Source organism: Lepidochelys kempii, chromosome 7 (assembly GCF_965140265.1).
Source record: "Lepidochelys kempii isolate rLepKem1 chromosome 7, rLepKem1.hap2, whole genome shotgun sequence".
Classification (NCBI taxonomy): domain Eukaryota; kingdom Metazoa; phylum Chordata; order Testudines; family Cheloniidae; genus Lepidochelys; species Lepidochelys kempii.
This window is the reverse complement of record NC_133262.1, coordinates 120630978-120642965: the sequence shown is the minus strand read 5'-3', so window position 1 is coordinate 120642965 and position 11988 is coordinate 120630978. Positions and strand designations below refer to the sequence as shown.

The window sequence follows — 11988 nt, the reverse complement described above, 5'->3', positions numbered from 1 at the left end:
TTTATTACAAAGAGAAGGGCTCAGCTTATCAAGTACAGGCATCGTGTGTACAACCCAATAGTAGACTTTATTTATTTAAAAACATTGCAAGCTTGTGTGTGTTCAGAAAGCCGGCCTGTTCAACACAGCCCTTGTTCCAAACCCTCAGAACAAAATGATACAGGAAATAAATGGACCAGCTAAAATCTGTTTTGAAACTTTCACTAGAGTTAATGAATGAAACTGATGGCTGGTGTTTAAGCTTTGAATGAAATAAGGTTGTTTTCAGTAAGATATATGATTTGGTCTATGAAGCTCACATACCAAATCTGTCTAGCAGATAAGCTCCCAGTTCCAGTCTAACACCTTTAAATGGAAGAAAATCAGTTTTTGCTAGCATCTATCCTTGGGATTACCACAGGGTAATTCTGGACGTGAGAATGTCCTACCAGATAGTGGGGGGTGCTATTGAAGTGTCTCACACTGAAAATGGTGAAGTGAGACTGTGTATTAAATGGAAAACTGCATACAATTCAGCCTTAAAATGACTGGCTCTTTAATCTCTGTAGTTCATAAAGCCCTTCTAGTTAAGCCATCACATGGCCAGTTTTGCTGACTCTTTTCCCGCCAAATTAGTCCTGCAATGATGTGATAAACTGAAGATTTTGAAATAATTGGATTGCTGAAGAAATGAAGATGATGTCCGAGACAAAGGGGCCATTCACCCACTGAGCCATGTGTGTAATTCCCTGCTAACACTAATGGAAATCATGCTCAGTCAGAAGCCAGTTGGCTGTTTAAGTTGACTCTTCACTGTATGATCAATTAGGACAGTGACTGCTTGTCACAAAGAAAGCTCACACTGATAATTCGCCCTGATGAAATGGGAAGTGCAGAAAACAGGCCTGGTTCTTCAGCCGTGCCCAGAGCTAGCTTCCTGACACATGTTGTGTTGTGCTTTATTTGCGACAATTTACCCTGACGTTGTTAGATGTGTCTACCCAGTGTGACACTGAGTCTAGCGCTGATATCCAATTGTAAGCTTGCTCAGGAGAACATAGGGTTAAAAACACACTTTAATTGGGAGGTTTACATTAAAAATGCAATTTCCCCCCAACGTAAAAAAAGAACCATATAAAAATAATTTTTTTTAAAAATCAACAAATTATGTTTTAACAAAAGTGCTTAAGTTCGAACTCACCCTTCACATCGTGGCAAAGCAGTTACCAAGTGAAATTAAAAGCGTATTTGGCAAAGTGACCTGCATAGTGGACGGGCACCCACCCTGTGTGTGTGTATGTATGTCAATATGGGTAGTGTCGTATGACCTCCCTTTGTGCCATTGGCCTATAACAGGACAGGATATGGTAGCCATTTCTGGTGCATAAATACATGGCTTATCAACCAACTCCAAATGCATTTATGGGTGATGCTAATAAAATGTTTTTGAAATTTATAAGGGGTGCATCTACCTTGGTAATAGTCAAATGGTAATGTCCCACCATTGCCGCTGTGCAGGTGAGATGCTGTAACGTAGACAGGGGTCAGGTATTTCTCTCACTGGGTGCTCTAGTGTCTGAGTTCTGTTTACACTTCCATTGCTGGTGAATTACCTGTCCAGTTTTTGACAGCATATATCCTTGCCAGTTTTTGATTGTCAATGGATACAGAGAATTCCACGATTGCTTTCACCCACCCTGCTTCCCCTCCAAGAAACCCTGATCCTAGTTCCTTACATTGCCTAGTTCCTTACATTGCTGCTTTCATTAACTGTGCTTGCTGATCAGACCACCCAACATGGCTATGGAACGAAGAGACTCTCCATAGCCATTCGACAGCGACTGGTGGGAAGTACAACGAAACCTGTATGAAGGACATCACCCCAGTGTCTTGAGACAACCTACTTCTGTGATCACCAAAGTCTCCAATCACTTTTGTCCAAGCTTCAGTTCACAACCTTGGCTCAGATTCTGATTTCAGAAAAATTGCTTGCCTCCTTAATCTCCAGGCTACTGGATTTTTCTTTTCCAGGAGGCTTGAGGAGTTGGTTAAAGCCGGTTTCACTGTATTTAACTAAGTCTGGCTCTAATGCAAGACACCTGGATTGGTGACAAAGGAAGGCCTTCCGAGACCTAAGATACGAATGCAGGAACTTGAATACAATTCTCATCAGCGGACAGTGTGTGTGGGATTAATGCACTGTGAATGAATGGGAGCATATTCCCAACAGGTAGTTCTGTGTTGGACACGTACAAATTAGAGTCATTCAAAGCCCAACAACATCAAATAAAAAATAAAGACACGTCCTGAACTACCAAGTCTATGTGGTTAGTTGACTGACTAGGAAGGTGTTCTAGCAGGAAACCGATAAAGAGTCAGGCTAATTCTCTACTGGATTCCAAAATGGCGGCTGTGGATCCCGCGGTAGGGAATACTGATCCTGGTGCTTAACTTAGACCCCGACGCTTCTTCTTTTTCTTCTGCCAACAAATACTTGTTCACCTAAGAGAGCGAGGGAGACAGAGAGCGATTGTGTGAAATGCTGTGTATCGAAAAGGCAACGTGAGTTTTTCATCAGTTACAGGAGATTGGTGGTTCTGGTGACAACTCAGCATTCCCCTACCTTTCACTTTCAGATGCATATTTACCCTTTGTTTTTGGTAAGAATGTACCCTCCAGGTGACATTCACCCCAGTGCAGAGGGCATGTGCAACATTTAAGCCCTTACGGCAGGGTTTAAGTAGTGGTTATTTATGTAGGTTTCCCATCACCATGGGATCTGCGCTCCCAGGGCTGTGTGCAGCCTGTCTGTCTGGGCCTTAGTTTTATGCTTTGTGAACACACCCATTATCCTACATACATCCACTGTGTGGCGAGCCATACCAGTCCCTGGGTTAGAATTCAGCAATGGAAAGGCCTTTGATGTCTGTAGGATTCCTTCACGTGCGAGTCACTTTGGATCGTTAATATAAAGGAATGATGGAAAGAGGTGCTCCCTAAAATTCAGCCATCGGTGGCTGGAGCAGGGAAGCTTCTCAGTGCAGCAAAAGGATGTGGTGGGGCGTCCAAGCTGAGAACGACGGCTCTGTGCCAGCTCTTCATAGCGCCCCTCAGAAGAGGGTTGGAGCGTGCGAGAGGGAGCGTTATGGCCACTGGGGCTGTGGTTACGTGCGTCCCCTAGTGGCTGCTTATCCCTATGTACGGGAGGACCCAGTGTCTGCTGCCTCGTTGTAGCCCAGGGATGGGCTGCCCAGCTCCCCGACACCGGACAGGAGTGGATTTTGTTTTATTTGCGCTGCCTGGTTTGCCCCCAGCCGTTTACTCTGGCTTTATGTAGGTGGGAGGGGTGGATGCCACCTCTCAGCTTCTCCACCAGGCAGAGAGGTCAAGCGACTCGCCCGAGGGTGCAGAGAAAGTCAGCGCTGGAGCTGAGATTCAGACCCAGGCTCCTGTCCCTTACTCAAGCCACCAGAAGACACTTTGCTCTCTCACTACCCACAAGAAGTGCAGAACTCCCATCTCGCACTGGGAGGATGTTCCTACCTTTCTCTCCTTTCTCCCCCTTCGGGCCCCTGGGTCCTTGGGGTCCTGGAGGCCCCATTGGTCCAGCCTCACCTGGAAGAACAAGAGAAACGTGTTTGCATTTCATCATGATTATTCTGCAGGTCAGTCCCCAGTTGCTTGCAGCAAGAAGTGGGCTGGGGCGAGAGGGACAAGGACATGAACGACACTAGGGATCAGATACTGAAGGTGGCATATGTAATGCTCAATTAGAAGGATGCATGCTTCAGGGAAACTTCTCTTCACAGAGGCTTTGCTGCTAGCTGGTTGCCAGAGGTTACTGGAACTGACAGCAAGGAGGTAGCAGGATTGCAATTCTTACCTTTGGGCCCTGGGTAGCCCATCTCCCCCCTGTGACCAGGTGGCCCTGGGATGGTACCATATGCTGTAGAGGAAAATGAATGAGAACATCAGTGGGATGTGCCAGCAAACAGGACCTAACTCTTATTGCAGAAACACTGAACAGCATTGCAATGAGACTCAGATCAAGGTTTTCTGGAACATTTTCCTAGTTTAAATAGTATTGGATGGGCTGTTTGGGGTGGGTTTTTTTTTTTTTAAGGTTTTGTACGTTCAAGAGACACTGAGCCAGACTCTGAGCTCATTTCCCCTGATGTGGCTCTAGAATAATCCCGCTGGCTTCAGACGAGCTTTTCTGGATCTGCAGTGATGCCATTGAAAGCAGAGCCTGGGCCACTGTCACGTCACCAAGGTGGAAAGCTGAGCAGGGAGTTCTTAGCTAAACATACATAGATGCAGCTGGAACCTGCAGAGCCGGCGCAGGAGTGCCCTTAAGGCTGTTGTGAAGGGTTTTACAAAACATGATGGGCAAATGTGGCTGTTCTGACTAAAGTCTAGATTGTTCCTGACCCTGTGCTGGTCGGCAAGGGAGGTAGAGATGGAACAAGTCTTCTTCCCTTTGCTTGTGGCACAGGTGACAGAGAATTTTGGTTCCTACTCTTGCAGTATGCAAGGGCCAGGGGATGCTGCTAGCTAGAGAAGCACTGGGAACCCCACCCTCGCTGAGTGCCCCAGACAGCAAAGCTGGGCCAGCATGGGGAGAGGGCAAGAACACACAATGTTCTGGGATGACCAAGGAGGGACCAAAGTGTCTCTTACTTCTGAAGAAGTCCATGAGGTCCTCGGTGACGTTGCCATAATTTGCAAACACCTTGCTGACCCCAGGTGGCCCCGGGGGTCCTGGTGGACCTTGTGCGGCGTAAGTGACCATGTCCCGGAGGAGGCCTCGGCCTGGGGAATCAAACACAGGGTTTAAAATAGCATGACACAGAGGAGAGAACCCCCTTCAGCCAGAGGAGCACTGTTCCTAGGGCGATTTGAATGGCAAGTTCCTGGCCCGTTAACGTATCTCCATCCCTGCAGGGTGAATTCCCGGGAATAACCCTGAGATCCTGTCAGAGACCCTCTCTTCCTGCAGTAGAAGATTAATCTTAGCGGGTCAGCGCTGCATGGGATTTCACTGTTGTGCAGCTGGCGCTACTGTTTGTACTAAACGTCTTGGAGGACTGTGGTTTTATTTTCTCTTCTAAACCACCAGAGAACAACGGCCCCTGTGCAGGGAACCAACACAAGAGCCCAGCCACCACGCGAGGACTTAAGAGGGACTTCTGTGGTGCATTGGTACCTCTGCACAGGGGTCAATTTCACCCAAAGACAGAGGGAGGCCAATCCCCCAGAGCTGTGCATTTCAGTGTCTTATCTGAGCAGGTTATTTTCATTTCCCTGGGCAGGTGAGCGCTGCCCCTTGCCTACTGCTAGAAATAAGGAATATCAGTTCATTCTGGCTGATGTTTAATCGGCAAAGAGTTCAAACATCAATCTGCACCCAGAGTTTGTGGCTCTGCAGAAATTTGCTCCCACTGGCTCAGGAGAAGAAGTAGCACCGTCACTGAGTCTGATTTCCTCCCAGTTACACAGACATTCTCCTCCAGCACAGCAAACCTCACCGTGGACTCACAGGTTGGCAGGTTCAGCAGGTCAGTGCTTTGCACTGCCAGTGGCAGGGATCAGTAGCTCTGTGCCTTGCTCCCAGTGGTGATGGGCTCAGGCGAGAGCTGCATCCAGCACTGCTCAGCTGGAAGGAGTTTTGTCCCATCTGATGGGAAGTGGGTAGGAAGAGAAAGTGGTGGATGGTGCTAGATGGGATTTGCAGGGGACATGGGGGGAAGGTGTTGAGGTTTCACCATGCAGCAGGAGAAGGCTTCCCACTCACTCTGTATGCTCTCCGACACCCGAAGTGCCAGCTCGTTGTAATCCAGCGATCCGGTGAATGACTCGCTATAGGATCCGCTCGAACTCATCGATCTCCTCTGTGCTCTCTCTGCTCCCAGGGATCCACCGTACAATCCGCCTGCACCCATCGAGCCACCGTACGACCCATCGCTGCCCAGGGTGCCACCGTATGACCCATCACTGCCCATGGCGCCACCGTATGACCCATCGCTGCCCATGGCGCCACCGTACGATCCTCCTGCACCCAGGGATCCACCATATGATCCGCCTGCACCCAGGGATCCACCATATGACCCAGCCATGATGCCGCTATCTCCTTTTGGCCCTGGTGGGCCCATAGGCCCTGGAGGCCCGGGAGGCCCTGAGATGAACCTTCGAACATCATCACCTGCAAAACACAACAGGCGCTGATGGGGCTGTGCTAGCAGACAGACACACCCACCCTGCTTCACAAGGACAGGGTCCATGGGGCACTGGCAGTGGTGGCCGACAGCCTGGGAATGCTGGGTAGTAGCTGAGATCTGCAACCTGATTTGTCTGCAGAATGCAGCATGTGGCAGTGCACTTCACTTTCCATCTGCAAACTGCCCCAGGAGGCTGGCATGTGTCCTGAGCCCCAGATGGGGAAACTGAGGCACAGAGCCCAAAGATGGAGGCTCCCCAGATTAAAAGCCACTTTTTCAAAGGTTGCCCTCAGTGACTTGCCAGCACAGGACAGAGCCAAGGCTGGGTTCAGGGTGTACTTGCTGCTTGCTCAGTCCGCTAGACCCATACCTCCTTCCATTGCCCATTAGGAAAATGCCTTCCCCATTAAAAATGGGGCAGTAAAAAACTTATGACAAATCCACCTTTAAATACAACAGTAGTAAACACTCATTGTCTCTCCAATGCCTTGCATCTTGGGATCACCAGATGCTGTGTTAGCCCCACAGTCTGCTGCAGAATAGATAAGATGCAACAGGTGAAATTCAGCCCAGGGCAGAGGTTTGGCACAGGGACTAGGTACCATTTAAGTCCCGCTTCAGCCTTTGGGGGCCTTAAATGATACCTAGTCCTTGCAGTGAATTTCACCCAGAGCGAATCCTACTAGATCATAGATCAGACTTGCCAACTATAACATTGACCAGAGCCAACAGCAAGCAGAGTGGGTGGGTGGTGAGATTGCCGTCAGATACAGAGTCTCCTTACTGGTTAGATATTGGATCAGCTCGCTCCTAAATGTGTCGCTCAGCACGTTGTCAGTGTAGGAGAAGTGGCCAGTTCCTGATAGACCTGGTGGCCCTGGTGGCCCTGGAGGTCCAGGGGGTCCTGGTGGTCCAGAGACGGAAGCATATCCCACACCTTGGGAGAGCAGGGATGGGGAGAAATAATATTTTTGTGAATGGAAGGTGACCTGGCAATTACACTTGTTTTGGAATCTTGATTGCTTCAAGATTCCAACCCGAAATTCCACCTCTCTTTGTGCCCTGAAATGCAGACATTGATGAGATTTGCAAGCTGCCTGGGGACTCAGTCCCATTTAATGGGAATTACGCATCCAAATCTCCTGGGCAGCTAACTCGCAGCCTAAATCTCCCTGCTGTCTCTGAATGCCATTTCCTCTGCAGGCCCAAACCCTTCCTAGCAGCTGTTGAGAAGAGCAAACTCCTTACTTTGTAGGTAAGAGGTGACATCCTCTAGGCTGAATGTGGAGAGAGAGCTGCCTGGCATTCCGGGGATTCCTGGGGCTCCTGGAACTCCGGGGGGGCCCTGTGGCCCTGGGGGCCCAACAATGCCACTAAATTCAGAGCCTGAAAGTACAATGGAAGAGAAAGAGAGTCATTGCAAGGCTCCCACCCCATTGCAACCAAACTGTCGCTCCCCTGGCAGAAACCTCTCTGCTGATGAAAGGGCTTCACTCCCGCATGTTTATTTGCGGTAGGAGTGTGTGGGGAATCCAAGAGACTGTGCTGTGAATGGCCTGCATCGGGACCCGCCAGCGCAGACGCATGCTTCTGGAGGACTGCACGGACGACGAATGGGCGCAGAGGCCTGTGTTGTGGTCAGTTCCTCCCAGTGCAGAACAAGGGACCAGATTTGTATTTGTTTTGTACAATGGCATTAGAGGCTCCTTTGTGTCACACTCGTCACTCCATAGTTTTATTAGGGTTGGGGTCAATCTTTGCCTGTGTTTCCAGTCCTCACATGGAACAGACACTTCCCGAGCTTTCAGATAGAGGTGGGGTTCCGTTCAGAACCTCCTCACCTGCCGTTCTCCACAGCATCAGATGGAGCAAGATCCCGAAGGACACACTTCTGGGTTTGACTGTGTACAAGCCATACACAGTACCTAAGGGATTCCTTGAGTTTGATGGAACTGTAACATTCATTCAGTGCAACAGCATGTCTGTAAGCAGAGCAGAACTGCTCAGAGGTTACAGAGGGTTAACCATAATGACAGGTGGTACTGGAAACTCTGGGCTTACAACTGACTCTCCTGTAGATGATGGTTGGATGGGAGGAGTTTAGTTATAACATCCTCCCCCAGAAAAGTATGTTTGTCCCTCAGCTGTTGGTTGTGGGAATCTATCAGCATATATCAGCCTGTAAAAGAATATCACTGACTAACTACCTGACATGTGGATAGCAGGATCTGACAGCTAGGGCTTACCTTGGAGTAAAGCTATTAGGTCACTATAAGATGTGCCGGGTAATCCTGGAGGACCTGGGGGCCCCGGGAGCCCAAGACTGAGTCCATTATCTAGGAAATTAAAAACATTTAGATGTGAGGATTACAGCAACATTGGCCGGCTACATGTCACATGTGCCACTGAAACATGATCACTATCGCAGTGGGACAAACAGAGCTGGGTGGACAATTTACAGCCAATAATTCCTGTAGGGTGAAATTCACTTCTATGCAGAAGGCCAACCAAAGGCTAAGGCCTATGTACCACTTACGATCCATTCAAATCAGGGCTCAGCTGATGCATAGGTCTAGTGCTGCCCCTCGTCACCAGATGGGAATTTCACTCATTGTGAATCTAGCCTCTTTCTCTGCTCCTGGAATAGCCTCAGATTTACCCCTCAAGTATCTCTCTGCATCTCTTAGTCTATGGACTGATCGTGCATATTCAACCTGTTTGGGTTAGCTGTGATTGAGCCAATGAAGCACATGGTATTGCTTCCCTGTTTCCTGACTGGATAAGCATACCATGATTTCAGCGCAAATGGGTGGATTTAAAATTTGGTTTCTGCAAATACTGGTAGCTCGCAGCTTTGAAATTTGCTTTGCCAAAATGTTTCTGCCAGTAAAACTTGGTCACACAGGTTGAACTGCTCCTAGAGGGCATTAAAGTCCTCTCGAGTGGGGTTTCAACTAAACAAACACTTGCCAACTAGAATGACAAAAAGTAGCTTTTCCCCCGGAACTGTCTGGTTAATAGGATCCAATCAGTCAGGGCCAGATTGTAAGAGGTGCAGAACAGGGAACTGAACCAGGTGTCTGGAGCCCTAATCTAACTGCTGGACCATCCTTCTTCTCTAAGGAGACCTCTGTGCTGGCCGTCACTATATATACACCAGCAATACATGCCCTCACTTAAGGCCTGATACAAAGGCCACTGAAGTCAATGGGTGCCTTGCCATTGACTTCTATGGCTTTTTGAATGGGCCCTTGGAGAGAACGGCGAGAACCACACACTAAAAAGGATCATTACTTGTTATGTAGCTTATAACCCGGCTGGTCAACTCATCATAGCTCAGTGACAGAGACAAGCCATCTCCTCCGGGTCCAGGCGGGCCTGGGGGCCCCTGAGGTCCAATTAGATACCGACGAACTTCTTCTCCTGAAACGAAGAAGGAAAATACGTCTTGTGCTGCTGGTTGTCCCCAAAGAGTGGGAAGGCATCGGCTGCAAGCATTCACAGTCTGACAGCAGGGCTTCCTAGCCAGGGGCTTGCACTGAAAGATGGACTCTCAAACCAGCTCCCCATGCACATGTGCCTGGGTACTGTATTGGGAGCTGGGTAGCTCACAGAGTCTGGACCTCCTTCGAGGTGGGGATCCCCAGGAGAAAGACATACTAGCTCTGTTCGCTTTGAGCTGCTGCAGGGATCTGCTCTGCTTGTATTTAGCAGGCTGAGCTATTTCTTCAGAATCCGCCCATACCAAGATCCTTCTTACAATTCATAATTAGTTCAAGTTCTGATTGTATTTCCTTTGTTGTCAGTTTCTAGCAGGGAAAGCTCAGCTCAGAGGCAGCACCTGCTCCTGCTTTTCAATTGGATTTTCCAGCTGGATTGACTCAAGCACAGAGAGGTCAAGTGATTTTCCCCCAGGGGGTCTGTTGCGCAGCCAGGAGTAGAGCTCTGTGCAATCCCTAGCTGTCACCATGATTTAAACCTACTCAACATCTCTGCCATGGGATTCCCCTCTGATCTGAGGCATGATGAGATTACATGATGACAGCTCTAATAATAGAGATGATAGCTCTTTACTCTCAAACAGGAGCCAAGACTATCCAGAGTTAAATCATCCCAAAGCAAGGGATATAAACCCTTAATTTTGGGTTAGGAAGACAAGGTCAAGGAAGAAAATTTCCCTGGGGACAGGTTTCACCATCGCAGCCTGCTGCAGGGTTTCTTCCTCTGACGCAGCTGGTGCTGGTGACAGTGACAGGCCACTGGTCTGACCCAGTCTGGCAATTCCTACGTTCCTAAGCATTACCCAGCCAGTCCTGAGCAGTGGTGGAATCTGCAGCCCTCACTGCTCGGGGCACTCACTCTGCAGCATAGCCAGGATGTCTTCGTAAGTCAAGAATCTTGATGAGGATGATGAAGAGCTTGACATCTCAAAATTGTAACCGGAGCCTGTGAGAATGGAAATGTTTAAGGTCATGTAGAATGAAGACCGACATACAGAGAGGCAGCTCAATAGGAAATTGTTTGGTGTGCCAGGCAGTGGCAAAGAAACGGACTAACACTGGATCAAGGGGTGCAACTTAAAAGGAATTTAGTGGCTCAGTGGGAAAGACTTTCCACTCGTGCGCAGGGTGATGAATTCAGGGCTGGATCACAGCGTGGTCAGCAGGTAAGTATCATCCACATGACAACAGCTTTGAAACTAATGGCCTGCCACTTGGGAAAACATGGAGCCTCTGCTCTCTTGACCTAGAATGGATTCTATATAGACAGCCAGAAGCACAGGGGCTTCTGCCTCTTTGTAGATCCCTCGTCTTTGAAGGACAAGACAATGGCAGACAGTCTAATCCCAGCAAGCAGATGGCAATGCTGTCACATACATGTTGCCCACAGTGACAATGGCAGATTACACTCCCCTCTGACCCTCCAGGAGTTTAGGAGGGTCTAGCGTTCAAACTGAGTATCTAAAAGGCAGTAAGAATTGCCTAAATCTAATGTAAAAATGAGACAAGACACAGGGCTCAATTTTGCCCCCTTCACTCATGTGGAGCAGCATGCTATTCTTTGCATAGCCCCAGTCGGACATTTTACAATCATGCTGGAGCACTGCCCCATAGACACCAGGAGCCCCTCCAGCCCTGGGCTCAACGGCAGGTCACATTCTGATCTCAGTTATGCTGATCTCAGTTTCAAAGAAGGTTGCACAGATGCAACCGAGAACAGGATTTGGTGCATAGCGGCGCTTAGGTAGACAGGAACATGGGGCTTACTCGTCATGGAGCTCATAACACGCTTGGCCAGCTCGGCGTAGTCCAAGGACTGTCCATCAACGGTGGTGATGATTCCTGGTGGCCCGGGGGGTCCTGGTGGGCCTTGAGGTCCAATCAGGTAACGCCCGATAGTGTCACCTAATGAGGGAAAAAAGGTGACAGAGTGAGAACGGTGTGACATGAGGAGAGACTGCGTAGTGGGGTCTGAAGGGAGCCTGGTCATGTGTATCCTCCCTGGTTGGGTATTACGGAGTGTCTGAGGATGATCACACAACACTCTTTCACTCTCTGCACTCCCCTCTCCACGGCCCATGGAAGTGTAACAGTACCTGCCTGCCGGGGAGGGTTTAGGCAGGATCCTTGCAGGAGGGGGCCCGTATCAGAGGGGCTAGTGCTCACCGGTGTATAGGATGCAGAGCAGCAGGTTGGGTTGCAGCCCATGCAGAGTTGGCTGCCACACTTGGGAGAATTATGAAGGGCTCAAGAGTGGAGGAAGGCTGGAAGCCATCCAGGAAGGATGGGAG

General features: G+C 49.1%; 1 protein-coding gene across 1 annotated transcript in view; it reads right to left on the bottom strand.

Annotated features, from left to right (window-relative positions):
• The window catches only part of COL17A1 (collagen type XVII alpha 1 chain), a 118130-nt gene continuing 106142 nt past the window's right edge, over positions 1 to 11988 (bottom strand). The window contains exons 49-59 of the mRNA XM_073354444.1: positions 11465 to 11602; positions 10557 to 10643; positions 9492 to 9620; positions 8444 to 8533; positions 7446 to 7583; positions 6982 to 7134; positions 5774 to 6181; positions 4660 to 4791; positions 3863 to 3925; positions 3523 to 3594; positions 1 to 2481 (exon numbers count right to left, since the gene is read on the bottom strand). Of these exons, the coding sequence (XP_073210545.1) occupies positions 2432 to 2481; positions 3523 to 3594; positions 3863 to 3925; positions 4660 to 4791; positions 5774 to 6181; positions 6982 to 7134; positions 7446 to 7583; positions 8444 to 8533; positions 9492 to 9620; positions 10557 to 10643; positions 11465 to 11602 (1460 nt within the window). The 3' untranslated portion in view covers positions 1 to 2431. The remainder of the gene's footprint in view (positions 2482 to 3522; positions 3595 to 3862; positions 3926 to 4659; positions 4792 to 5773; positions 6182 to 6981; positions 7135 to 7445; positions 7584 to 8443; positions 8534 to 9491; positions 9621 to 10556; positions 10644 to 11464; positions 11603 to 11988) is intronic.